The sequence below is a fragment of the Laetiporus sulphureus genome, assembly GCF_001632365.1.
Source record: "Laetiporus sulphureus 93-53 unplaced genomic scaffold LAESUscaffold_61, whole genome shotgun sequence".
Taxonomy (NCBI): domain Eukaryota; kingdom Fungi; phylum Basidiomycota; class Agaricomycetes; order Polyporales; family Laetiporaceae; genus Laetiporus; species Laetiporus sulphureus.
The window spans coordinates 80,383-107,078 of record NW_024468570.1 but is presented as its reverse complement, the minus strand read 5'-3'; the positions used below and the strand labels follow the sequence as shown (position 1 = coordinate 107,078).

At 53.7% G+C, this 26,696-nt stretch overlaps 9 protein-coding genes across 9 annotated transcripts; 4 read left to right on the top strand and 5 right to left on the bottom strand.

Moving 5' to 3' along the window:
• The first annotated feature begins 39 nt into the window (after positions 1-39).
• On the top strand, positions 40-1,780 carry LAESUDRAFT_707499 (alpha/beta-hydrolase). The gene is made up of 6 exons (XM_040906661.1): positions 40-496; positions 549-848; positions 901-1,074; positions 1,135-1,247; positions 1,302-1,476; positions 1,539-1,780. Exons 1-6 carry the CDS (start codon positions 50-52, stop codon positions 1,581-1,583), a joined length of 1,254 nt encoding a protein of 417 aa, XP_040759137.1. The 5' UTR covers positions 40-49; the 3' UTR covers positions 1,584-1,780.
• A 350-nt stretch (positions 1,781-2,130) lies between these two features.
• LAESUDRAFT_763777 (glycoside hydrolase family 37 protein) lies at positions 2,131-5,002 on the bottom strand (the record flags this gene model as incomplete). The annotated part of the gene is made up of 10 exons (XM_040913330.1): positions 2,131-2,351; positions 2,406-2,505; positions 2,563-2,608; positions 2,668-2,757; positions 2,816-2,824; positions 2,885-2,992; positions 3,062-3,984; positions 4,035-4,505; positions 4,558-4,815; positions 4,874-5,002. 10 exons carry the CDS (start codon positions 5,000-5,002, stop codon positions 2,131-2,133), a joined length of 2,355 nt encoding a protein of 784 aa, XP_040759136.1.
• Positions 5,003-6,800: 1,798 nt separating this feature from the next.
• On the top strand, positions 6,801-7,350 carry LAESUDRAFT_482639 (uncharacterized protein). The gene has a single exon (XM_040902633.1). The coding sequence runs from the start codon at positions 6,846-6,848 to the stop codon at positions 7,296-7,298; it is 453 nt and encodes a 150-aa protein (XP_040759135.1). The 5' UTR covers positions 6,801-6,845; the 3' UTR covers positions 7,299-7,350.
• A 302-nt stretch (positions 7,351-7,652) lies between these two features.
• LAESUDRAFT_739182 (uncharacterized protein) lies at positions 7,653-12,721 on the top strand (the record flags this gene model as incomplete). The annotated part of the gene is made up of 22 exons (XM_040910980.1): positions 7,653-7,819; positions 7,874-7,968; positions 8,019-8,223; positions 8,277-8,369; positions 8,420-8,515; positions 8,566-8,653; positions 8,707-8,800; positions 8,860-9,120; positions 9,174-9,449; positions 9,500-9,574; positions 9,625-9,762; positions 9,815-9,897; positions 9,946-9,965; positions 10,016-10,502; positions 10,556-11,209; positions 11,270-11,306; positions 11,361-11,487; positions 11,551-11,786; positions 11,911-11,971; positions 12,023-12,077; positions 12,131-12,439; positions 12,491-12,721. The coding sequence occupies 22 exons, from the start codon at positions 7,653-7,655 to the stop codon at positions 12,719-12,721; spliced, it is 3,888 nt and encodes a 1,295-aa protein (XP_040759134.1).
• Positions 12,722-13,757: 1,036 nt separating this feature from the next.
• LAESUDRAFT_731252 (uncharacterized protein) lies at positions 13,758-14,623 on the bottom strand. Its single transcript, XM_040910007.1, has 2 exons — positions 14,596-14,623; positions 13,758-14,533 (listed from the first exon to the last, which is right to left on the bottom strand). Exon 2 carries the CDS (start codon positions 14,433-14,435, stop codon positions 13,770-13,772), a length of 666 nt encoding a protein of 221 aa, XP_040759133.1. The 5' UTR covers positions 14,436-14,533; positions 14,596-14,623; the 3' UTR covers positions 13,758-13,769.
• Positions 14,624-15,590: 967 nt separating this feature from the next.
• Positions 15,591-17,763, bottom strand: LAESUDRAFT_482537 (uncharacterized protein). The gene is made up of 11 exons (XM_040902632.1): positions 17,480-17,763; positions 17,385-17,427; positions 17,205-17,299; positions 17,002-17,063; positions 16,846-16,950; positions 16,685-16,786; positions 16,423-16,572; positions 16,341-16,356; positions 16,237-16,288; positions 16,120-16,154; positions 15,591-16,064 (listed from the first exon to the last, which is right to left on the bottom strand). Exons 1-11 carry the CDS (start codon positions 17,521-17,523, stop codon positions 15,707-15,709), a joined length of 1,062 nt encoding a protein of 353 aa, XP_040759132.1. The 5' UTR covers positions 17,524-17,763; the 3' UTR covers positions 15,591-15,706.
• Positions 17,764-19,361: 1,598 nt separating this feature from the next.
• On the bottom strand, positions 19,362-19,977 carry LAESUDRAFT_731251 (uncharacterized protein). The gene is made up of 2 exons (XM_040910006.1): positions 19,878-19,977; positions 19,362-19,818 (listed from the first exon to the last, which is right to left on the bottom strand). Exons 1-2 carry the CDS (start codon positions 19,940-19,942, stop codon positions 19,704-19,706), a joined length of 180 nt encoding a protein of 59 aa, XP_040759131.1. The 5' UTR covers positions 19,943-19,977; the 3' UTR covers positions 19,362-19,703.
• Positions 19,978-22,086: 2,109 nt separating this feature from the next.
• On the top strand, positions 22,087-23,607 carry LAESUDRAFT_482325 (uncharacterized protein). Its single transcript, XM_040902631.1, has 3 exons — positions 22,087-22,651; positions 22,810-22,982; positions 23,047-23,607. Exons 1-3 carry the CDS (start codon positions 22,372-22,374, stop codon positions 23,293-23,295), a joined length of 702 nt encoding a protein of 233 aa, XP_040759130.1. The 5' UTR covers positions 22,087-22,371; the 3' UTR covers positions 23,296-23,607.
• Positions 23,608-24,063: 456 nt separating this feature from the next.
• Positions 24,064-26,279, bottom strand: LAESUDRAFT_731245 (uncharacterized protein). The gene is made up of 2 exons (XM_040910005.1): positions 26,246-26,279; positions 24,064-26,191 (listed from the first exon to the last, which is right to left on the bottom strand). Coding segments are annotated over exons 1-2 (1,776 nt in total). The 5' UTR covers positions 26,248-26,279; the 3' UTR covers positions 24,064-24,417.
• Positions 26,280-26,696: the final 417 nt, after the last annotated feature.

Here is a 26,696-nt window from a genome sequence, read left to right as displayed (position 1 = left end):
AGTACAACACATTAAATTCACGATTCGTGAGCCACCGACATGTGCACCGATGTTGCTCTCGAAGTTGACCGGCTTCCTCACTCCGCTGCTGGCGAGCTTCACTCATGAACGACCCACATTACCCGCCGACAATCGTCCTGACTCCTCGCTGACGTTCGAGCTTCGCCAGTACCACGCCGAGTCTTCAACGGGCCACATACTCTTCCACGATGCATACTCCTCTGATTCTCTCCTGGCTGGCGACCCGAGAACACATAAAGTCCATTCAAGACATGTAAAGACGCATCGTCCGACGTCCTCTGACGCGTTCTTCGCAGCGCGTACTCGATCGATCATGTTTGAGGAGAGCACGCTGCTGCAGTGGGATGAAGAGGAGATCATGGGCCCCGATGTGGAGGATCGCGAGACGCTGTTGGAGCTCGCAAAGATGACGAACAATGCATACCTCGAGCCTGGAGAAGCTGGGTGGTATAACCTGAGCGACACTTGGAACGTCGTAAGTGGCATATTGCAGGCACACTATCGCAGGGACGCTGATGGCGTTGCAGAGCTACCCTATTGGCTGGGAATCGGTCGGCGATGGTTTCCGAGGGCATGTATTTGCGACACCAGACAATTCGACTGTTGTGCTTTCCATCAAGGGCACCTCGGCCGGGTTCGTAGGCGGCGGCGGCGCAACCTCGAAGAAAGACAAATTCAACGACAACCTGCTCTTCAGTTGCTGCTGTGCACGAATTGACTGGACGTGGTCGACTGTGTGCGACTGCTACAGGGGCGGGTGGAAGTGCGACCAGGACTGCCTAGAGAGGTCGCTGATAGAGGATAGTCTGTTCTATAACTTCGGAACCGTGAGTAGCCGTCTATTCTGCATCGTTGATCATCGGTGACGCTTCGTTGTAGAACTTGTACTATAATTTGACGTACATGTATCCCGAGGCTAACGTATGGGTCATCGGTCATTCGCTGGGAGGCGCCCTCGCGTCCTTACTGGGCGTGACGTTCGGCGTACCTGTCGTGGCGATCGAGTCCCCAGGTGAGAAGATGGCGGCAGGGCGTCTGCACCTTCCCTCTCCGGTTTGTCATACTAGTCGTCAGCTATGAAAGTGACAGGCACTTATGATCCGTCGCATACAGCCTGAAGTGCAACACATCACACACGTCTATCACACGGCAGACCCCATCGCGATGGGCACCTGCAACGGCGTACTGTCCTCGTGTTCTCTGGCTGGGTATGCCCTGGAGAGCCGGTATGCTGCTTCATCACCATGCCGGCATTTTCGCGCATTGACGACCCCATGCAGATGCCACCTCGGCTTGTCCATTGTGTACGACACTGTCTCTAATCTATCGTGGGCAGTGGACATTAGAACGCATGGCATTGTCAACGTTATCGAGAAGCTGCTTTCCCAGCCCTGGCCACCGAGCGTAGAGTCAGGGCGAGAGGTTCCAGAGCCGATGCCAGAAGAGGATTGTGTGGTAAGCTGCCTTTGTTTTATTGTTGTTGCGTGGCGCGAGTCTGAGCGATTTCCTGTGAACAGGAGTGTTTCAGCTGGGATTTCGGCGACTACCCTACACTGTCATGACTGGGCTCTATCTAGTATCATTATCTGTTCCGTTTCAGACCGACAGCCGCGATGCGGTTCCGCTTTAGTCTTCGCACCTGTGGAAGCATGTGTAAACTACACAAACAAGCAACGTTACGTGCTGCACAGGACTAGACCTTGTAATATATCTGTACCACTCCAACTTCTAATTGTACAATTTCAACATGATCTTTGGCAGTAGTATGTGTGAAGCGAGAGTCGAGACTTCCGCGATGTTGTGGCCATCACAAGCTCCCACATTCAGACAGACCCAGACAGGAGACATGGCAAATGATCGAATTGCAAGGTGAAGCTGAACATGTACAGGCGGCTGCTGCTAATAGTATGTACATACGGGATATTCTACATGAGAAGAGCAGGCGTCTAAATCTAAGAGAAGAGGAAATGATGAATCGGCCTGTGCTGAATGGAACATTGACAAACGAATCGTGAGCTCGGTCCGTTGAACAAGGGAGAGATTACGCCCACAACCTGGGCGGTGATTTATCATACAGCGAGAAATGGTATGAAGAGCTGACGAGCCGCTCTACTTGGAGCTTGAGTGTTGGGCGTCTGCGATAGGATGAGAGGGATTGAGCTGTAACGACCCCAAAGCGAGGTCGAGTGCATCTGTGGGTGTTGAGAATGCAGGAGCGTTGACGGGCTGTTGGTTCGCTGATGCGCCGAAGACCACTTCCGGACTTGTACATGCTGATACCGCGCGGCGCATACCAGTGGAGAGGAAAGTCAGGCCGACTTGGTAGGCGGCTGCACTCTCGACAGTGAATATTCATGCAAGCTTTGGAACGTATCGCTACTTACCATTCATCCAGCCGAACCCTTCCCTAGGCACCATCTTGAAATCGACACCCTGATTACCATACTCGGCGTCCACGAGATGAGAAAGCTTGACCGCGTCAAACTATAGGAACGAGCGATGAGTAAAAGGACGAAGCTAAAAGGCACCAAGAACACTCACCTTTTCGGGAACCACGCCGTTAAAGTCCACAAACGCCGTCGTCATCCTATTCAATACTCCATCAGCTGACTACGATCAATGACGCCTTGAGAATGCGACACTCACATGTACAGCCACCTGTAGGCCAGCCTCTGTGCTTCCTCGAGATACCCATAGCGTTCGAGACCGACCCATGCCATGATCTGATGAGGGGGCCTAAAAAGTGCACATGTCAACCTTGTCGCACGGTGAAGCGCTGAGAAGAAAAATTTACCATGCGTAGCTGAACAAGCCGATACATCAGTGTTGCTGTAAAATGGGGTAAAAACGCATGGGGACTTACGGGTAGTCCCATTGACGATTCGGCCTGTCAAGCGAAATCTTTCCTCGAGACTCCTCTGTACCCGAGACGAGCCCACCCAAGACTTCGAATTTTTTCAATGAATGGGTGCTGCGAACGCGGCATTAATAGGGCGTCAGTTGCGAGGATACAAATTGAAGTTGGGCAGCAACCGCTCACATGAGTTTCCAGCACTGTTCCTCGCTCGCACATCCCGCCCACAGCGTCCAGAACGCAGTGACGCTCTCATACAAAATCTGCTTCTCTTGCACGGTGTCGTAATCAAAGTACAGGCTCTTGCTCTCGTTCCAGCAGTACTTGTCGATCATCTTCTTCCGGAACTCGGCGCGCTGGAACCAGATCGCGCTCGTCTGCGGCCTCGCGCGCGAGCTCTCACGGTGAGGACTCGCGTACGTCTCGGGCGATGGCGGGAACGGCGCGAGCGGGAAGTCCTCCTCGAGCTCGAGCTCGTCGTCGAATACTTCTCGAATGGCCGTGCCGATGTCGACCTCGTACTTATACAGCAACGCCTGCAAATCGATCGTGCCGAGGTTTGCGCAGCGCTTCTCGAAGCGATACGTCGTGTCGTGTCCCGACTCGCGCACCGCGCGGTCGTGCAGGAAGTACTCGTCCAGCTCCGGCTCCTTGATGATCCCGTTGTTGTATTTCTCGCTGAACTCGAGCACAGAGATCCCGTGCTTCGCAGCGTACGGCTCGAGGATGTGCGTGAAGTGCGTCGCCTCCGTCTCGGGAGGAATGCCGACGCCGTCCGGGCGGTAGCGCGACAGTCCCGTCTTAGGGTCCATGCGAGGCTCCGCAACCCAGATCGTGTGGTACTCCTTGATAGCTGCCTGGATAGCACGCTTCAACCAGGCGCGGTTCGCCTCCATATCTGTCCGGTCCAGCTGGTTGTAGATTTGGAGGGCCATGTCGGTCAAGAAGGGTGGCTGCGTGCGGCAGAGGTAGTAGCTCCGGCTTCCGTTCAAGATCTTGCCGTAGTGCTTGATCTCGAAGATGAAGTGGTCCACCATGCCCTTGGCCATGTTGACATATCCATCCACCAGCAGGCCGAGCGAGATGAAATACGAGTCCCAGTTGTACAACTGCCGGAAAGGTCAGCTCAATGCGCGTGCGACGTGGTCACTGGACTGACCTCATTGAACCGAGCACCTGGGACGACGAATGGTATGCCCTTCAATGTCTTTCCACCTTTGCCATCATCGATCTCGTTCATCGCCAGGGCAAGGATACCCGGCTTGCGGTTCAAACTCTTCACAAAGTACTGATCATCTGGCTTTGGCGGCAGCACCTGCACATCCAGGTTGAGGTGCGGCTTCTCCGCCGCTACTTTTGAATAATACTCAGCCATCGCAGGCTCGCCATGTGGTATATAAATGCGCGGGTTGACGCGACCGGTTCGGTTCTTCGGGTCTGCGCAGATGATCTCAAGACCGTCGCCGTCGATGCGACGGGTCAGGGCGTGCCAGAACGAGTTCTTGATCATGCGCGAAAGACGATCGACTGGGTTCTCAGTTAGACGGGCTTCATCGAGCACGATACGTTTTCTGCCGTGGTCACGCGCAAGAGCGAGCTCCTGCAACAGGTTTGATAGCATATATGTTCCCTACGATCGCTGATCAGAAATGAATCCAGCAGAAAGTGCCGTCGCGACTTACCCTGATATCAAAAGTCTTGAATCCATTGCTGGTGGCAGTCCCCAGCGACATCAGTTTCGGGCCCGCATCAGTGACGCTGATCTGGAAGTCACCATCGGTATCTTCTTGCTCAAGAACAACACGGATCGTCTCCTCTACGTCGATCAAGAACCGTCGCGGCCCACTGGGCTGCTCATCATGGGACATGCGCCTCCGTCTCTGATGCCCAACGTTCTCGAAAGCCGGGGCACGCCTTGGGTCATAAGCATGGGCAAACGACTGGAGATGAAGGACAATAAGATCAAGATGACGGTCGACGGAAGGAAATAAGACTCACCGCGCTGTATGTTCGTGATCGGCTGAACCGCTCCTCGCCGCCATAATAGTCGGCCGCTTCGGTGTGGACAGGGCGTTGGGCGTCGTCGACAAAAGTCACACCCGTAGGATGGGTCAATGCTGGGGCCATGGTAGATACGATACAGAGTGCGGGATCGGTGCTCTGGCCGACTCGAATAGAAAAAATTGAACGAATGCAGTCAAAGAGGCCTGTGTAGTTCGGCAGCGCTCCCGGGTGAGACGAGGGTAGAGACGAAAGGAAGGAGCGCGAGATGGTGAGAGACGAACACAAAATGCAGGGTATTATATGCCTTGTTGAGACAAAGACGTAGAGGGTCAAAAGCGGTGGAGTATAGCAAATGCGAGAACGTGAGCTCGGAGCGCGTTGCCGACCAGCGCTATTCTCGTCTCTTTTCCTTCAGCTCTCAACTCGCCCACACTGCTGGTCTCTGATTCGCGGTTCTCGTCGTCAACGCTGACGCTTTTGCGGGGAAGCTGGGGGAACAGGACGTGAAACACGAGAAAGCAGGGATCTACTGCGGGGTTTTATGCTACGACGTTGAGCGCCTTTTACCTCACTGATGATCTTCTGTCGCTCCAAGTTCATGCAAAAAATGGAACAGGACCTCCTCAGGGCTAGTGAACGTGTCAGGCTGTTTCCTGCACATGCGGCGATTCCAGCGGGAGTTGCAAGCGAAACAAGATCCGACGGTATTCTCATGGTGCCGTTTCCCCAGTGCACTACCCCATGGCACCATCTCTATTTCGACACCGCTGAACGCCGGCTCATCTCTTGATATGAGCATGAGCGGCCAATGGATGGCGTTTCATGATCCGTTAGACCTCCCCCGCTCTCATGACAGCCAACATACGGGAACGCCTCCTGTCGTCGGTGTGACTTTCTGAGCAACCTAAGGCACTGTCCCTGCATGATCCGCGACTTGGCCGCTACTGCTCTCCTCACGACCGTCTGCTCGTTACTAACTCGCATTACGAGCTCGGGATGTGGCCAACATTCCACCGACCGACGGCCGAACACTCGCTGTCCTCCTGACCACACCTGTCACCATGGTGTTTGCCCGGCCGAGTCCAGCGCTGCCACGTCTCTGTTACTGCGGCGACAGCCACTGCCATTGCCACCCGCTGGATCGCTCGGTGGTGTCTATGCGCCTGCACTGTGCTTCTCTCTGTGACGCGGCCGTCGCACTCCTTGTCAGATTATCGGCGGTCCATCATTGCCGCCTGTTTACTGCACTTCAAGTACCTCACGCGCATGGAAGCTTTTCGACAAATCCAATAATATACGTCTGTCATACGCGTCTGTTATGCTTATGCTATTGCTGAGCGCTGATTCCTCTTCATGCCCATCCAACAACGCGCTGCTCGGCCATTTTTGAGAGCGTTCCGCTCATTCTGCTGCACCACTATGCGAAGCTCACTAATAAGGCTCTTCAAACACTGCGCTCGACACGTTCATCCTCAAATTTCATCGCAGAATGCAAGCATCTTGCAGGGAATCCAGATGCTTCTTGGCTTCAATCCGCGCTCACCTCGTGCTCCTTGGCTGTCAGTCTGAGCTGCGAAAACGGCAAAATATTCTCTTTGCCGAACACCACGGATGCAATGTGTTCCATCGCAGGCAGTCCGTTATTCGTCATTCTCGAATCCCTCCACGGTTCACGTTCCTTGACGTCAACCACGGCTGTGCTATCGTATCGCCTCGTCAGGTTGATTATATCGCCTTGTTTTTGTGAAGCGAAGCGATAGATAGAAGCCCCTCAGCGTACGTATTAGATACTGTACAGACGTCAAAACAGGATGTAGCGATACTTAGAGTCTGGTCGCGACAAACAAATTATGTAGTACTTTCGTGACGGCGAGGGTTACGCGCGCATATATGTACGAGCCAGCCTAAGTGGCGCTGGAGGCGGCGTTAACGCTCTCCGCGCTCCTCCTTGCCATCTACAGCTAGCATGAGTTGGACGCAAGTTGTCCAGGATGCTGGCAGCGTACCACCAGACGGCGTTCTTGAGATGTCAGGAAGACTCCAGCCCTGGCCCTCACCTGCAGCGCATACGATGATCCTAGGGACGATCATTCCTACGGTGGCTGGACTGCTCATGCTCTTCAAAGACGTCTCGTCCTTTATCCCAATTCACAAGGCCCTCCGCAGGACGTTCAGGGCAGTCTTGTCGCCTTTCCGCAACTTCCTGACGCTGGACGATCTGGAGGAATGTCCGGAACGCGCTCCTCCGCCGGCGACGTGGAAGCGCAGGGCGCTCGTCCTCGGTGCTGCACTGGAATGCATGGCGTGGATTGCGGCATTTGTGTACGCAAGGGCGATAGACGACCGCAGTATGGCATTGGAGGCGGTGGTCGCGTCGGTGACATGGGTACGCGCTTTCCATTTTCCATACGCTGGCTGAGTGAGACATAGACGGACGAACGTTTCGCAGTTTTACGCCTCTACGAGAGTGCTCTTCAAGCCTCCTACTACCCCTCCGTACCTCTTAGTTTTATTCTATCTGACTCACGCTGTCGCTGCTCTGGTGGATTTGACGATGGGCCTCCTTGATGGCGAGGTAGGCGTCGGGTTGACGCTATTGAACTTCGTGCGAGTAGCTTGGCCCATGGCGCTCGCTTGGGTGGCAAGCTCCTTTCCGCTGGAGGCTGTATTACCTGCTGGCAACGTCGCACAGGGCACAGGTGTGAGTAACCATTGCTGTATGCCGCGCGTACCGCTACAGCGTTGAAAGCAGGTGCCCTCAAATGAGCTGTGCATGCCGGAGGACAGCGCAGACTTGTTGTCCTGGTCGAACTTCTCGTTCGTTGAGCCGATATTCTCAGTGGCCCAGAAGCGGACGCTGAATGAAGGCGACGTGTGGAGCTTGTCCCCGTACTTCAAGCACAAGAACGTCTTCAGCAAGTATCTCAGATACAGAGAGCAGTAAGCCCGCTAACGGTCACCACACTCCTATCCGAATTGAGAGTCGTTCATCAGGCACCCCACCCACTCCCTCCTACGCTTCCTGTTAGTCTCGAACTCTCTGGATCTGATCCTTGACATCGTGCTAGAAATGTGGAGCGCCGTGTTTGGTATGACTCTGACTAAATGATGAACGGACAGGGGTGCTGAGCTGTCGCAGGTTTCGTCCCTCCCTTCGCACTGCAGCAAATCCTGTCCGCGCTCGCGGACCCATCTCCGGAATCAAGGCGCGCCGCGTACGTATTCGCGCTGGTAGCCTTCCTGGCCAATCTGTCGTTCGCACAAGTGGACCTCTATCAGACGTGGTACACGCGTCGATGCTATGAGCGTACACGGGGCCAGCTGTTCTGCGCGTTGCACTACAAGTAGGTGTCCGACCAGTTTGCTGAATGCCACGTTGTTGACTGGCGCATTTAAGGGCACTGACGAGACGAGATGTCGGCGGAAAGAGCTCTCACGACGGTGAAGAGAACGAGAACGCTGACCTTGGCAAGATCGTCAACTTGATGCAGTATGTCAACCTCTCACGGTCATACAGTATGCGTCTGATCGTCTATGCAGAGGCGACGCCTATGCCGTGGCGCAACGGTTCTGGGAATTCTCGGGAGTCTTCACTGCCCCCGTCCGCCTGGTGATCGCTATGTTCTACCTGTATCAGTGAGCAGCAACACATCCTATCGCATTCTCCTCACCCATGACATGCACAGGATCCTGGGCTGGAGCTCGCTCGCAGCTGTCGCCGTTGTGCTGGTCGCATACGTCCTCAATTACCCGCTCATGAAGTTTTCGATCTATGTACGGTTGTACACTCAGTCATGGTTGACGAGTAGTAACGATTGGGCTTGCAGATCACGAGAAACTCCTGGAAAATAAGAGATAAGCGAATGAGTCTTGTGAACGAGCTGTTCCAGAACATCCGTTTCCTCAAGTTTTATGGATGGGGTGAGCACCGAACACTGCGCCAATCAAAGTGCCGCTCATCATAACCACGCTTTCACTAGAAACACGGTGGACAGAGCGTGTAAAAGAAGCAAGAGAGACCGAGTTGAAGTGGCGCGTGAAAGACAATATCGTCTCCGTGCTGATCGTCTTCATCTGGTCCTGGATGCCGTCGGCGACAGCTGTCGCTGTGTTCCTGTGCTATACCCTCATTGCAGGCGAGAAACTGACAGTGGCGAAGGCATTCACATCGATTGCGCTGTTCTCGTATTTGCAGGGGCCGATGACGGCACTGCCCGGACAACTTTTCGCTTTGTTCCGTGGTATGTGGCACGCGACTTACTGGCTAACAGGAACTCTATTGACGCATGAATAGCATACGTCAGTATGCAGCGTATAGAGGCGTTCCTCAAAGAGGCGGAGGTGCCCGACTGGGCGTCTTCCTTGAAGAAGCCGCCCAGTTCGGAGACCATCGATCAAGACGAAATCAGTTTTGAGGATGCCCGGTTTGAGTGGGATGTCTCTCCAAAAGACACCCCGTCAAGGTTTCAGCTGGGCCCACTGAACATACGGTTTCCCGAAGGCAAGTTGACTTTGGTCAGCGGGGCGACCGGATCTGGCAAGAGTGCTTTATTAGCTGCTCTCCTCGGCGGTATGTGCTGCGGCGAGACACCAATTAAAGCTTGCTGACGTGATTTCTAGAGATGCATTGCTTGTCTGGACGTGTCATCTTAAACAAGTCCGGTCACAGAGTAGCATATTGCGCGCAGAATCCATGTTCGTTCAAAGTTATGTTCTCCACCTGCATTCCTTCTCACCGTTCACAGGGCTTGAACATGCGACAATCCGAGAAAACATAATCTTCAGCTGTGCATATGGCTACGATGAACAACGGTACCAGGCAGTCATCGAGGCTTGCGCGCTTGTCCACGATCTAGAAATATTCGACGCCGGCGATCAGACAGGTACTGTTTTCTGGAATGCAATTTCCGGTGCAATAAGTTGACAGCGATGTAGAAATTGGTGAGAAGGGAATCACACTGTCGGGTGGACAGAGGGCCCGTATTGCGCTGGCACGAGCCTTATACTCCCAAGCAACGGTACGAGAACCTCTGCCATATGCGTCACCAATGCTCATGTGTCTGCAGTGCATCCTACTCGATGATCCGTGAGTACATTCTCACGCACGTTGCTGATCGTACTTCCCATGTTCTAAAGTCTAGCTGCCGTCGACATGCACACCGCTCAGCATCTCGTCAAGAAAGCGCTTTCGGGAGAACTAGCCAAAAACCGGACCATCATTTTGGTGACGCATCACATTAGTCTTTGCCTTCCCATTGCATCCTACCTCGTCGAGCTCTCGAGCGGCACTGTTGTCCGCCAGGGATCTATCCAAGACTTGCAGCGACAGGGCCAACTTACAACGTTCGTAGAAGCAGAAGACTTGACGGTAGAACCACAGACATCTCCTGCCTCATCCTCGGCGGCTGTTGTTGTGAATGAAGCTGACCTACTCAGCGGCGAGCAAGAAACTGACTCAAAGCCCGAACCCGCGAACGGGAAGCTGATCGAAGCCGAAGCTCGTGCAGAGGGTCGGGTGTCTTTGCAGACTTACTTGACCTATATACGGGCTGCTGGCATCTTCTCCTGGTTCCTGACGATAGTCCTGATGATACTCATCCGCCTGATCACGATCGGCAATCAGGTACATTTATATGTCGTGAAGTTATGGAGAACCATGCTGACACCATCGCGCAGTTCTTTTTAGCGAGATGGGGTGAGGCCTATGAGCGCAGTGGATCTTCCATCATGCGAGCCCTTATACGCGTTCCGCCGATCTGGGAACGCCTTCCTCCGCCGGAGCTCGACGTCAGACCCTGGCTAGTGATCTTTCTGTGCATCTCCCTATCGGGCGCGTTTTCCGTGATCGCCTATATCTCCCTTGGATTCTATGCGAGCCTTCAAGCCTCTCGATCCCTGTTTGCATCTATGCTCCAAAGGCTCACTGCTGCTCCTTCCCGATTCTTCGACGTCACCCCGATCGGACGGATACTCAACCGATTCACGTCAGACATCAACACGGTTGACTATGCATTGCAAGCCTCTGCCCGTGCGGCACTCTCGGGATGTCTCAACTTCCTCGCCTCCTTATGCGTGATTTTGTGGGTCGTACCTTCATTTGCACCCTTTGCTCTGTTCATTGCTTGGCTGTACATCCGGCTTGCCCCGCCATACGTGCGAGCGTCGCGCGATCTCAGACGGCTTGAATCGGTCTCTCTTTCGCCCGCGTTCGCTGGTTTTGACGAGCTGCTGAGAGGATTGGCTCACGTTCGTGCGTTTGGTATGGAGCAGAGATATCAGGATAGATTCTACCAACGTGTGGATAAGTTCCAGTCATTTGATCATGTCTATGTACGTCGCATAGTCGTTGATCTGCGGCCGTCTAATTTAATTGTTATCCCTCTCATGCAGTGGCTTGTGTCCGCATGGTTGCAATGGAGATACGATTGTAAGTGTGCTGCAACGTCTCTCGTGATCCATTCTCCTGAAGTCGCCGTGTCAGGCCTCGGATCGGTGGTGGTATTCCTGACGACGACGTTCGCCTTGTGGACCTCTGTATCCTCCGGCTTCGCCGCCTTAGTGATCGTGCAAGCAGGAGTATTTGCGGATGCATCGAGAGATCTCGTACGGTACGCATTGCTAGCTCGTTCCCTGTCAGCACCAAACTGAATACTCTGAAACACTCGTTTCAGCGTTCTTGCACAGCTTGAACTCGACTTCAACTCTGTTGAGCGTATAGTGGAATATCTAGTCGCACCTCAAGAAGCACCTGCAATCCTGCCGGATAGTAGACCGCCGGCATATTGGCCATCGAGTAACGGAGAGCTCGTGGTGCAAGATCTTGTTGTGCAATATGCCCCAGCGCTTCCAGCAGTACTGCAGCACGTGTCATTCACTGTGAGACCTACAGAAAAGATCGGAATTGTCAGTACTTAATTCACAACACCTTCGCCTTTGGCTGAATCCTTTCTTCGCATTCAGGTTGGCAGAACGGGATCAGGTGAGATCATGCACGTGCGACTCAGGCAAAGATAATATATACGGTTTGATAGGGAAATCGACTCTTGCGCTCTCATTGTTACGGATCATAGAACCAAGTGAAGGAAGAATCATGTGAGGTGGTATCTCCGCCTAAGATGCGTCCTCCTGACTCAAATCCTACAGAATAGACGGTGTCGACATCAGTAAAATCGGCTTGGATGACTTGCGAACTAGAATTGTAAGTTTATTGCTTGTCTCGGACTGCCAGCATCTCTTAGACGGTCTTCGAAGACGATCATCAGTCAAGATGTCTCACTTTTCTCGGGGACGATCAGGAGCAATCTCGACCCTTTCGACGAGCACACTGACGAGGAATGCTGGGATGTATTGGAAAGATGTCATTTGACGTCCATCCTGCGCCGCTCAACCGGCAAATCTGGAGAAAGCGAAATTGCGTTGGACATGCCGATCAGTCAAATTGGCTCGCTGAGCGCTGGCGAGCGACAGCTAGTTGCAATGGCGCGCGCTGTGCTACGACGGAGTAATATAGTAATAATGGACGAGGCAACTTCGCAGATAGACTCTAAGCTCGACGACGAGGTGAGAGATTGCGCTACGCTGTTCGTTCGTGATTAATTGATCACGCAATAGATTCAACGAACTATTCGTGAAGTGTTCACCGGGGCCATAGTAATCACAATCGCCCATCGACTCAAAACGGTATTGGACTACGACCGCGTCCTTGTCATGGGCAACGGAGAGATCCTGGAGTTTGACACCCCAAAGGCCTTGATATCCAAGGAGGATGGAGCTTTCAGCGGGATGTGTCGAGTCAGCGCGGATTGGAGGGAATTAACTGCGATCGTGCAAAAGGATAATTAGACGCAATAGACCTGCTTATACGCCGCGAAACGTTTCCTGCTTGCTCTGCGAGCGGCGTTCAATCCCGTCATGAAAGATCGCATAAATAAAGTTCGGCATAAGAACATGATGAACGGGATCTGATAAAAGGACTTGAGGTTCGTTCTTTCTTCTGCTGCTTTCGTTCGGGTGAAGTGATCAGAGACAGTGTTTCGGAGACGAATGGAGAGACTGGCGGATCGAAGCACTGTCGCGTGAATGGACGTACTTCAGATGTGGCTGAATTGTCAATTTAATTCTGATCGCTTTCTTACGATGAAAATCGGTACGTTTCCTGCTGTACCCGCGGATAATGTGAGTTTGACGATCTTGAGAATACACAGCATCTATTCCCGCAACCGTGAAGTTCCAGGCTTCCAGCGAGCATCGGCTTGCAGAATCTCATCAGGCGCATGGAATCGTACCATATGGCTTGACGAAGTGCGCTGCGTTGTGGTGTGGCAGCGACTATATCTTGCGTGACGTGCGCGACAAGCGGCAAGAGTCAGAGGCGATTGTGGGGGATGCAACGATGAAACGAACGTTGTCGTCGCGTCAACCTTCATCGTCTCCATGCAGCCGCCCTGCACCTAGATCGTGTTCAGTGATGAAAGGCTTTATATTGAAAGGTGCGTCGTGTATAAACCCGTAGACGCCATTGAGGATTGATACTCATGTGTTACTTATAGGGCGTCTCAAACCAAAATGGTCATTGCAGCTGTAGCCTTCACTCTCGTTGGTCCAAGGCTGATAGCAATACTTGGGGTGTCGGCGCTGCATCCGCACGCCCGGTTCCGAATGACCGGTGAGGATGTCGCAAATGCCATGAGAAGTGTGTTCGGCGCGATAGTCAGAGAATAGTAGATGAGGTTAACGAGCAAGTGTTGTTGTAGTCAGTGACAATCAATAAGCCGCTGGTCCTTCTTCAGAGAAAGCCGATCTACCAGATTGCTCAGTTTATCCAAGGCGAATGTGTTCGACTCGGATATGGTCTGGCAAGATATGGTACATAATCGAATGGGCAATTACATTAAACGATCAACCAGGTCATGATCGCGAACGCGATCAAGCCGAACATACAAAACAATAACAGGAGAACAGTACCGATTATGCCAACAATCACCGGATACGGGAAAAGGTCAGGATGCGAGGCATGCACGATGCGCAGGATCGCGGTGCCCAGCGCGTACCCGAAGAACGATGGAGGACCCGCGAGCGCGAACCACTTGGCTGAGCCTCGATGATCGCTATCGTCAGCCATAGGAATAGACACGTCCGACGGTCGTCCGTCGAGATGGTCTTTCAAGTGGTGGGCGAGGGCGATCACGAGCCAACCCAGAGAACCGAGAACGAGACCACCCAGAGAAGCGCGGAATACCGTCCAGCCTGTGATAATGAACGCGTGCCCGGACCGTCCGACGCCGTAGTATCCGAAGAGCATGCTCGCGCAAGAGACGAGGGCGGAGAAGGAAGCATGGAGTATATATCTCGCAGCGGCGAGGAGTCTGGGCGTGATGCCTCTGCGGCGTGTGGAGAGCGATTCCTTCTCGGTCTGTAGTAGCGCTTGCTCTGTGTCGTCGAGTGAGTCAACGTATGTTGCGTCCTCGTCGATCTGTAGCTCGGGCTCATTATTATGGTCGGGTGTAGGAGCCTGTAAAAAGGCAGTGGAGGTGGACAGCATGGACGGCTGGAACATGACGCCGGCACGAGATGATGCCAAATAGGAGTAGATGGTGAGGATATTCGATATTGAATAGCGCGGACGAGCAGGAGAGAGGAGGCATTAGCGACGTCCTGTATAGCTACCGTTAACATTCTCACATTCCGAATTTCAGCTCGATTTGAAATCAACCCACCGGTTCAAGACGATACAATATATGTTTGCTCACCGGATCTTCAAGAATAGTCGACAGTGCAGATGATAACATGATGTTAGCTGAATACAGTGTCGATGAAAGGACGGATCAGCTAGTCAGTCTAGAACACTTCGCACGTAGATCAATCGAGATTCTCTTGATGGCTGCTGGCAAGATAGCTGTGATGGAGTACTAAGCTGCTAGTAAGGTGCAGGCAGAAGTTGAGAAATGAGAGCTGATGGATGGGAGTGAAGGAGCACGATCCCTTTCGCTTGGTTCAACTTGTGAAGTGGCTAGGTCCTTGTTCGGCTCGATCATCATTGTTTATCCTGTCCGAAAGCGATCAATCGGGTAAAAGTACACTTTGAGGAGCTTCGCAATCGGACGACCCGGATCCTCTCTTGAGACAGAATAAAGAACGCGGTTCAGCTCAATTTTAGGACGAAGTGACGCCGAGCCTGTTGTGATATCATGACACAAGAATAAATATCCTTCTTAGCCATAACGCCGAGGTCTCCAGTAGACGAGTGAAGACCACTGTGGTGACACCGAATGCTGCATCAATTCAGTGCATGCAGATGATGCACAGGCTTTTCTCAACCACATACGACGCAGATCGCATACTCACGGTCCCGCCTGTCATTTCAGTTCGCGCACTGTCCAGCCGCTCATTACGAACCATCGAGAACGGAGGGGAACGGCATGAGATAAAAGCAGGCGTACTTGGAACCCAAATGACAGATCATGCGCGTGGAACAGATGTGAGAACCTTGTCGAACGAAAAATAAGTGAATTGAGACGCGCTCAGGCGTTCCATTGCGACAGATACACGTAACACGCATAGTTGAAGAAGAAACATTTTATACAAGATATATAGTGCGAGGTATGTCCGCTGAGATTGGCTGTGAAGCCCTGTGACGAAGCTTGAATCGCGAATGGCCACATTGTACGGCGCAAAGAGAAAAAATGAAGAAGAAATTTTGCGTAGAAGGTCTGCGAAATGCAACCGATGAGAGGGAGGGTACGAGATTGATGTGCCACTCACAAATAGCAAGCAAAAGCACAATCACCGCGAATCCGACAGCGCGGCTCGGACACTCATTCTCTCCCCTTACTCGTCGTCCTCCCAATCCGACCGCGTTTCTTCCTCGACATCGTCTATCCCCTCTTTCTCATTCACGTCCTGATGAGCACCGCCGGCAGTAACAACATTGCGCGATACGCTTCGCGGTTCAGCAATAAATTGATCTTGTTCAATAGAGTGTTGCGGGTGAGAGCGATCGCTCTCCGGGGCTTGTTCGGTACTTCTCAGGATGTTCAATTCGAATGACATGTTTTCGACGTCCGCTTGTCTCTGCGGTCCATGCTGCGACCGGACGAAAGACGGTGTTTGGGACTGCTCTCCTCGTGTGGACCGCGCTGCGGCTCGGACATTGAGGAGGACACGGGAGATCAGGACAGGAGCGAGTCTGTGAAGTTTATCAGTGTGCCGTTAGTAGAGAAAACGTAAGAAGAATGCTTCACGAGGTTTGCAAATAACCGACGATCTCTTGAGCACTCTGCCATATGCACAGTCGTGTACAGCAGAGTGATTAGCATCTTGCAGAAAACACGGCCTGGGTGGAATGAACATGCACTTACGACATCCAGGAAGTTCAATACAGTTATACATAAATTGAGTAGAAGCAATGCTCTAAATAATATGCTTTAGACGTTGTCAAACTGTTCCCGATTTCGCTTCTCACGTCAATTGAATTGTGCCTGTGAAGATGGTGGATACAGATGTGTTTGAGGTCAGAAATCCATGTCATTATCCGATAGCCGTACCATCTCTGAGCAGTAGTGCTGCAAGTGAAGGATTCCTCGCAGCCAGGAGGTCAACGGTGGCTGGTTTATGATTGATATATAGCTTGCGCCAAAGAACTGCGAGTGAAAGGATGCTGGCAGCTATAACACAGACGGAATTGGCCGTTTCCACTGCAGTTGGATCATCAAAGAAGTGTGGCGAGAAGCATTCTTGAGTTCGGACTCACATCTATCGATAAACAGATTAGCAAGTAGGGATTTAATGATGATACTGGTCTTACACACTTTGTACCAATATCTTGCGCTGAACTTGAAGTGGTGGACGAAGAGCACATGGCCATTCCAGCCAGTATGATCACGGAATATGATGATTCAAGGCCGAAAACTTCTCATGAATTCATCGTAGGTCAATCAAGGCTATGTCCCGATCAGGAGGAAGCGCACCAATAGAGACATTGAAGGCCACGTTGAGGACCGTTATCAATGTGAGGAGCATAACAGGTCGTCGATCGCCGCCTGTCACGGCATATACTCGTAACACTGTAACCACTTTGCTGCCCTTTAAGCTCTGATAATTTGTCATAAAGCATGCCAGCCTACCCCCTGAGATCAGCCCTATGAGAGTGAAAACCAGATTGCTCGTCATAAAATTTGCCATGCAACTATGATATAACAACAATCAGATATGAATAGATATGACAGCAAGGAACAGATCACCTCTTGAATATCGATAAGTCCGAGACATATGTAATCGAGGTGGTATCAAATAGCGCACCGTTACTGAATGAAAGTTCACGACGGACCGAACAGAGACGCTAGCATAGACCAGTGCAAGCATCCGATTGGCAAAGAACAACCATGCAGAGAACGAGCGCTCGCCCCAGAATAGTTTGACCTCCTGACAGAATGTTACGACATGGTCAAAGAATATGAGCGCTGTTTGAATGGAAGTCGTCAACCAGTCAACAACAAACGAGAAATACCGATTGACCGGCACCGACGACAAGAGCGCAGCTTTGTGTAAAACTGATAACACATCTTTCAATGCAGTACGTCCAAACTATCTGAAGAGACACACTTTTCTTCCAATAGAATAATTGCTTCAGATGTGGCGGTAGACATGTCTAGGCAGAGAGGGAGTCGGACTGTGGATTATGAAGTGGTAAAAAAATTGGCTTCTTTATAGGCCCATATTCCATCATGACATAATGCTTCATCGCCCGCTGGTACAAACCGGTTCATCTGCCACCAGTGAGTTTCGCGAAACAGGTACGACTTGGCTCACAATGTTTGACCATATCACGCAGACGTCAACGAAAACGGCACCTGAATGAACTTGAAGCGTACACTTCCTACTTCGGAATGCACGAATATTTCTTCCCAGTCGAAGTTGACAATCTGCGGGAGACGTGCCTGTGGCGTGGCAGTCACCTACGTGTTCGAGCGCGTCCGATCAATCACACAACAGGCACTTGAGTCAACGATCTATCGTAATCTCGACGGTGCCTGCGAATAGCGTGAGACGCAACTCTGGTGGCGATATCCGACGACAGCCCGGGTGATGAAATGGTCTCTCGGGAAACCTGTTCCATCTCACTGATCTAGGTTTGTTGGGTGCTCCGACGCTGGTCTGGACGTGATCTTGTGGAATTCGACTTCCAACTTTCAGGTGCATGGGCCCCTGACTGTCAAGGGCATGGCCTACAGGCTGTACTCGCTGTCGATCTGCGGCCAGCCTGTCATGAACGCCGGAACACACCCAACCTCACTGCCGGATGCCTGCGCTCCTTAATTGCGCCTCAGCTTCCCTTTCATTGCACGACGGAAGCTCATATGTCGGATCCATGCCTGGTATGACAAGACGCAACCGATTGACGCTGGTATGAGAAGAGGTGATCTGTAAGGTAATTAGCCTAACGACAATCCATTCGGATGCTAGTCAGCCGCTGACAGTCTAGCTTTCCCGCCAGCGGGTCCATTCTTCTTGAGCAGCGGGAAGAACGCGTACTGAAGTACATTCTGACATGCGTCTCATCTCGCGTGCGATGAAACAATTGTTTCGCTGCTAAGCACCTTGATGCAACACTCATCGAAACATATGAACGCATGTCAACGCGCTTTCCGGGATGATCATTTCCAATTGCCCGCGAGGCAGGATCAAATTTCACGGAATAATTGATCCTGTAGGCCAGCGTTGGCAATGCTGTAACTGAATCTTGCATGAAGGATGAAATTGGAGAGATGATGAATAAAAGCGGCCGTGACAACGATACACGTCGAAGGAAGGAGGGCTCACTGAGACGTGTGTGTATGACGTGAGAACCGCCGTGGCTCAGTGAACTGCACGAACGCACGCATACTTCGCATCACGAGATGTCGGCATGTCTTCTTCCTGTCTGTAAGGTTTATTGCTAAGGAAATACGCATAAGGACCGATGCATCGATATTTATCAAGGATCGCTCAAGGAGTCGTGTCGTCGGTGAAAAAAATTGGGTATGCAGAGCATGGAGCGGATAGAAGAGAGGTACACTGAGCTCAAAAAGCAACGAGACGTCTGCGATGAGCCTGAATCTTCGGATGGGATTCTTGGAATGGACACCAATTCAACATCTCGGAGGGTGATGGCAGGCGCTCGAAAGGCGTGCGCCGCGACCGTGCCACAGACGCGTCCTGACTGCAGCGGTTCCGATTTTTTTAACGAAAGTAATCGCAGGCCGCACTTTCTCGACGCCTCGATTTCAACCTGAGTCCGAGCAAACTTCCTGACCTTCATTTTCCTGTACATCTCAAAACCTTAATGTATCGATTTATCTATGAAAGTCTCAATGGGAAAGGTTAAATTACCCAATCAAGTTAAAACGCCTTTCTCGAATTATTCCACCCTGCCTGCCCTCATCTTCCCACGCCACCTCGCGTCCACATAAGTCGCGCCGCAATTTTGCCGCTTTCTTCAGTGCGGCGACACGGCCACGATCTTCCCCATGTTGCTCATAGCTGCGCGTGCTACGCGGCCGTTCGAGTGTCAGGCCGTGTCAAGAGCAAGGCGGACGTCTCAGTACCTGGTGTCTCCTCTGTCGTGATTTGTTTCCGTGGCGAGGGGACGGGTCGGTGGTTCGTACAATTTTGAAGGCTATTTGCAAAGGCTGTGGATCCTGTGTGCCTTGTTGGCGAGGAGTCTGTTGGGCTGTGTTAGCTAGTCTACAACTCGCTTGCTTTTTGCTTCGCTATGCTGGAATAAATGTGTCTTTCCTGGCATCGCACTTCCGAGCTCTTCGTCTGTGTCTAGATTGGAACATTCGGATTAGACTACATGAAAACGAACCGAATTCAACAAGTCCGCTGAGGTCCGTTCTTGTGAAATGCAGGGTCTTTCGAACGGATCGTTGGCGAATACTTGACGTTGGGAAGGCGAGGAGGTGAGCCCGTTGCATACCATTGCTACCGCGCTTTACACGGTGTGCTTATTAGCATGTAGTCTGCGTTATGTCTCTTAGTCTCTCTACTTGAACTGCCCAACATCTCCTTTAATCGCACCACCATGTAAATTAGGTCTCAGTATCCACGTTGATTTTGCAGTATCCAAGCTGTGATACTCCGCGGATCCAGCTGCTGTCTGCGTTGTGATATCCTCACCCTCGGTTCGACGTCTCAAAATGCAGACTTTCCGCCCAGATAATGGCGTGCGTCTCATGTCCCGTCGGCTCCCGTCGGGCAGCGCTCATGCTTCAACTTTCAAAGAACGCAAAATGCTTTTCTCAATCTGGCTCATTCTCTTCGTCTCGTCTCGTTCACCATGTTCCGGCGATCTCCAGCCCCACCTCCTCTGCGCGAACTATCGTGGCTTGCCGGTACCGATACCCCTCCCTGGGTCACCGTCGTGCCCAACCTGTCTACCCGCAGCTATTTAACAGCGGAGTCAAAGAACACCTCCGACGCACCCGCGGCCTGCAACCAATTGCGACACTTGTTCCAGGCACCCAGATCAGACCCGGTCTCGGGAGCGTCCCATTCCATCCAATCGTACCTGCTCGCAACCGCACACGAGGCTGCCCACCTGATGTGTGCGGAAGGGCAGATTGGCAGGCGGGGCGGTCGCGTGCTCGTCCTTCCCTGACGCTGCGGGGTAACAAGCTTCGCGATCTGGCGCGGGGTTGGCGATTCGTGATTGGACGGGCTGTGTTGGGGAATGCGCGGGATGGGCGTTGGTGAGCTAGTAGGAGGAACGCGTTATGGGGTGGGTTACCCGCCGGTGTGCAAGTTGCGCTGTCTACCCTCTAGTCATTGGGCATTACTTCCGTTGATCACCGCTCTCACGTTAGGGCTCTTCGTGTGCTGGGTGTCGAAACCGGCCCGTATCGACATTCCGGGGGGCGCCTGCATAACTACGAGGTCCGAGGAAGAGCGTGCCGAGTTCTGAGCGCGGATGCTCGCTGACCATACAAGGCTCATCATACCACTTGTACGAGCGCTCGCGCTGGTCTCTATTGCGATGAGAGCCCGGGGTATTTAGATCTTGTGGCTTGTGACCTGTACGACGCGCTTCCTGGGCTGCAAGGTTGGTGATCGCTTAGCCCACCTAATAGAGGAACGACTGCAATCTCCCCACCGGGTCGATGGCGCTACTTCATTAAGGATCTGGGAGAGGTAAAGAACAACGAAGATGGCTGAAGTGTACATTCTATGCAACGTAAAATTCCTCGAGGACGTATCTTCTGATCAATTGAACGCCAGGTCATCTGTCTGCCTGCCGGTGAGTAGGTTGTGCTGTCGTGAATCCGTTTAGGGCTAATTTACCGAGAGCTAAAGCGCACTTTCTCGACGCGATCTCAGAACGACAAGACGTCGAGGTTGAGTTCCTCAAATGTATGCGCCCGTCAATCAACGAGCGCGATCGTCTGTGTCGGTTGCATTCATCTCCCAGTGAGCATCTCGTGCTGTCATCTGCCCAAGACCCAAAGTCTAAGTTCTCGCCAGGTATGGTGCACGATCTGCAGAGACACATTTAGCACAGACGCTAGAAGCCGCAATGCTCCTGATGATGCTACGTGGAATAAGGTGATGCCTATACCTTAGCTGCCGCTACTTCGCGCGGCCCCAGGTGTGAAGAGAGAAGCACGGTGTGCCTCCTGTTGATGTCATGGGTAGCCTAGAGTTCGTGCTCGTATTCGGCCATTGCTGGGAAAGGAACTCGCCGCAATTCACTGGAACCCTCGGGCTCGACCATAGAGTCTTCACGATCGTTCGCGAGCACCGTTCGGACAGATACGCAGCGAGACCACGAGCGTGAAGAGTCCTGCCACTTACGAAACGACTCGTAGCCATACACTCGGTGCGACTTCGTTTCACACACCCTCCCAAGGGATTTTCCCGCCCAAGACCGCGGAGCCGACCTATACATATTCACGCTGCATCCGCTGTGCTGGGAGAGGCGTGACCTGAGGAAGGCGGGAGAACCCTGGCGTGGGCCGGCTAGCGTAGGAAGCTGGGGGCCGACAATGGAGAGCGTTGCCGAGGGGGTTGCTCGCTGCGACTCTGGCCTCAGCGAGACTCTCCTGGCCACGGCGCACTTGTTGCGTTGCGTGCTTACATGGAATGGGGGAGGAACGATGCAACGGTATGCTTAAGCTTATGGGCATTCATGTGCATGTGATATTTCCACTCGATCGACGTGTATCGCGAATGTGGTGGCTGGAGAATTGCATTCAGGCGGAGATAGGCTTAAAGTGGAATGGGGCGCCGCCGGCGGAGCGAGGACGAAGGAGGATGGAGCTGCTGGGAAAGAAGCGCAGGCACGGTCTGGCACGGTGCTACGCATTTGATCGGAGCCTGTACACATTTGTTCATAAGCCACCCGCCGGTCACCAGACCCGCCCAACTGCCTCCCGCTGCCCCTCTCTCACCCCCGCTCTCGCTTCCACCCACTCACCACGCACATAACGTTGAACCTGCTGCCGACGTCGAACACACCCATGGCGCCCGTCTCAAGCTCACCCACCCAGCCCATCGCAATTGAAGGCCACGGCCGCCGCCGTTCGTCCTCCGTCTCTGAGTCCTCTGACTCATCCGCCTCGCCGACAACGCCCCTCGCGCCTGGCGCAGGCGCGAGTATGGGCAATCCACCGCGCATCGCGCCGATCTCGCCGTCGACGTCGCCTACTATCCTGTCCTACTTTCTCGGCCAGTCCTCGCCCAAGTCTCCCTCAAGTACCTTCCCCTTCCGGCGCCCGCTCGCGCCCCCTGTCGTCGAAGGTATGCATGCTGTGTCCCCTCTTGTCTTCGGACTTCGCTGCTTGGCTTCGCATACGCATGCGAAGGCACCCCTGTTCGGCGGCATTCGCGCGAAGCCGAAGCAGCGGGTGGTGTGAGCTAGTAAGATAAGGTACTGACATATGCCAATATGACAGAAGACGAGTATCCCTACGGCCAGCAGCCGGTCCCGTCGAAGCATGCCCGCCGCGCCAGCACCAATTGGGCCGGTGCCGAACGCTTCGTACAGGGATCCGCGCCGCCCCCGCCTGAACAGCATGACAGGGCCGCGGGTATGCTCCGCCGCCTCTCTCTCGGCGGTGCTCTCGCAAGGGTGAGTAGATCACCTTCTTTATGTCTCTTGTCTGTTCATGTCTCTGACTCGCTCTGGTTCTCAGCCACAGATTCCTCCGTTCGTTGGGAAGTCGACGGGCAACGGAGGCCGAGTGGAGCACGGCTCGACTCCGCCGCCGAATTCGCCTGCTACGCCGACGACTGCACAGGCCATGAACGGGTCGGCGCCGGCGAATGCGCAAAGAAGGCCGAGGAGGGCACATACGATTAGTCCCGGGTCACAGAGGCAGCCGCGTGCACCATCGCCGATGGGCGAGCGGATTTTGAAGGGGCACTTTGATGGTTTCAACTGAGCCGATGTTGGGCGATATCTCTGCGGCCTCACCTCTGCGCGTTTCATCCTCCGCCGTGTTTGCTCTGCTCCCCTTGCTAAGCTGGTGGACCTCCACGATACCCCTCGCCAAGTGTCGTTCGCAAACGATAACTCCTTTGGATAGCCCTCCAAAAGTAAACGGCCGTGCTGCTTCGCATATTTTACACTCTTCTGCAGCCATCTGCGCTGCCTCTGTTTCCCGCTCTCGGCTCTCAAGTTCAAAACCCGCCGCTTGCGTCTCTACCTCCTCTCCGCGCGTCTCCCCTGCCCACTATCGACCACTGTATTTGCACCCACACACACGCAAGCTCTCGATCCTCGCAAAACTTCAAGTTTTTTGTACCATTCCCCCTGCGTTGCGTAACGGACTTGGCGGCCGCCTATATATAAATATGTGCATTAGTGTAACGTTATCGCTACTGGCTCTGTCTCTCTCGAGGTTGATTGGATCGTTGACCCGCTATAACATCCCGGATGGATCGGGTGGTTGTTAGTATACTTGTACTGGATACTGGTTTTCGTTCTATATGTACAATCCGCGATGATCGATGATCGCCAGTGATCGTCAGAATATCATGAATGCAAGGATTGAGAGCAGTGAATCATGGCGCGAATGAGTCCATTGTGGAGGGAAAATGATTTTGTCGCAAGTTCCGCCGCCTTACTACTGAACACGCACGTCCTATCAGTATGCAGCACAATACTCCATGGAATCATGGAATCTAAGTCCACAGATTCAGACAAGCATGCCAGTTGTGCAATCAACAACGATGATTATTATCTGCACGAACGAATGCGACTGCACAGCGTACTCTAGCTAGCGGCTTAGAGACAGCGCAAACGGTCAATCAACCAATCATGGTCAGTGAGTGAGGTATTGCGATATAGCACATCCCCAAGTATCCTTCTGCGTTCCACCCATTCTCTCGCGGGTCAAGACAACCCCTCTACATTCAACGTCAAAGTCAAAGTCCAATCCCAATCCCAATCCGACCCAGCCAGCCACGGTCCCAAACAATTGACGAAAAAGCAACAAGCTACCAATATTCAATACCAGTGGGCCTGCCCGCTGATACCACACGAACACGGACACGAAGTGCCATCAATCGATCTCGTCTGGGATCTCCATTATCTCGTCTGGGATGACCGTCATGCTCATCGGGCGCATGCGCGCGTCCTCGAGCATGTTCACGAGGTCTTCCAGCTCGTCCCTGCCTTTCGGCGCCGGCGTCGGCGTCGGCGTCGTCTTCCCGTTCGCGTACTCTTGCTCGTGCTCGTGCACTTCTGTTTCTGGTTCGGTTTCCGTTTCCGATTCTGAAAAAGCCCCATACGATCCGGGCTCAACGGGCTCGAATGCACCCTCTTCGTCCACATGCTGATGTTCATGTTCAGGCTCTTCCGTCAGGACAGCCTCCGGCTCTGGCTCCTCATGATCACTTTCCTCTCTTCCCTCTTCATGCGCTCCCTGCTCGACCATCTCGACGACCTCCTTCCCCGCCTCCTCATGCTTCACCTCCGCGGCCCCGTGCCGCTCGTCGATCAGCGTGCTGTCCGAGTTTTCTTGCCCGTGCGCCTCGACGGGGCTGATCGGGCTCTGGGGTTGCTCCTCGTGCTCGTGCTCACATTCGTGCTCGTGCTCGGACTCGTGGACTTCCGTGGAGATCTCTTCGTGATCCTGCACACCGGCCTCTTCGTGTGCATGGGAGGGCTCAGGCTCCGCCACTGCTGTTGCCGAAGAAGCTGGCGCGGCCTTCGCCTTTGCACCCGCTGTCGCTGCGCCTCTTGTCTTCGCCGGGCCCCCTCTCGCAGACGCCGCTCCTCTCACCGCACCCAGCGCAGGAACCGCTCTCCTCGCAGGCGCAGCCCCTCTCGAAGCCGCGACACTCTTCGCAGGCGTCACCGTTGTAGACGCAGCTGCAGCCGCGGCCGCAGGCGCACGCGCCTTGCTCAGACTCGCCGCGGTCGGCTTGCTCAGCCGATCAGACGCGGACACAGCCTTGCGCGGAACGGCAGGGACGGAGGAGGCTTCTGCGTTGCGCGCGCGAGCGAGGGACGCTGCGGTTGGAGCGAATAAACCTGAGCCGGACGTCTTTGGCCGGGCGGGCGCGGTGGCGTTAGCTGTGCTTGTCGCGTTTGGCGGCTTGCTCGAGCCCGAGGAAGTCTTTGGGCGCGCTGGGGGCTTGCTCGATGGGGTCTTTGGGCGTGCAGGTGTGGAAATAACATGGGAGATGTACGAGGACGGGCGCGACCGGGGCGGCGTAGATGCAGATGCGGAGGCGGAGGCGGATGCGAGCTGCGGCTTAGACGCGGTAGAAGACTTTGATGGGGAGGCTGTGGTAGGCTCGCCGTGGAAGGAGCTAGGTGGGGATTTTGTAGCTGTGCGCACGGGCGTGCGGGTGGTGGGAGTGTGCTTGTTGGCTGTTGTGGTCTTGGACGGACGTCCAATGATGCCCATGCTCGACTGGCGCGCCGGCGGGGCTTTGGGGACGGGGACAGCTGTCTCTGGAGGAGAGGGCAGGGGATCCGAGAGTGGGCCAGAGGAGCGTGGGTCGGACACGGGCGATATTGGGCCCGAAGCTATCGCATGCTCGGCCTGGGGCGACGTGGGTTTGCTCTCGTTTGATGGCAAGAGTGGGACCGTCGGATCAGCATCCGATGTCAACGTAGCGACGGTGGGCTTCGGACGTGGAGGCCATTCACGCTTCTCCTTGAGCTCCTCCATGGCGGAGTCGCCGGTGAGGTGGGAGGCGACGCTGGAGGTGCGCGAGGGCGTGGCGGGGGCGGGCGAGCCAGTGAGGGACTGCCGCTTGGTCTGCTGCTCGAAGCGGCCGATGAGGTTCGCGACGCTCTGGCGAGGATGCTCGTCGGGCAGCGGCCTGCGCAGTGGGGCTGATCAGCGCGGACGGGACGGATCGCAAGGGTGGGCGTACATTCTGCTGATATGCGGTGCGATGGGTGGTGGTAATGGGTACGATTGGGCGGGATGGACGTGATGATAAGCGGCAAAACGTTCGCTGCTCTTAACGGAGAGAGCGGTGGTGTGATGGTACGCGGACGAGGGCGAGAACGAGGGCGGTGACGACGACGACGGTAAGTTTGGCTGTGAGGGCAACTCTTTGCGCGTCGTGCCATTCACGTTGTCGCGATCACTACTGCTCGGATTCCCACACTTAGAAGCGTTTGTTACTGTGCTTAGAGACACACCATAACTTTTTGTGGGCTTGGCGCGAAACACTATCACTGATTGCTCCTCCTTCCAATAAGCAGAGAACTCCGTTGATGGCCTGGTTTTCTGCACGAAGCTGTGTCACCCCGTTGTCTCGAAAATGAAACGATATTGCAATCTCAAACCACCATCATAATTTCATCTTGATCCTGTTC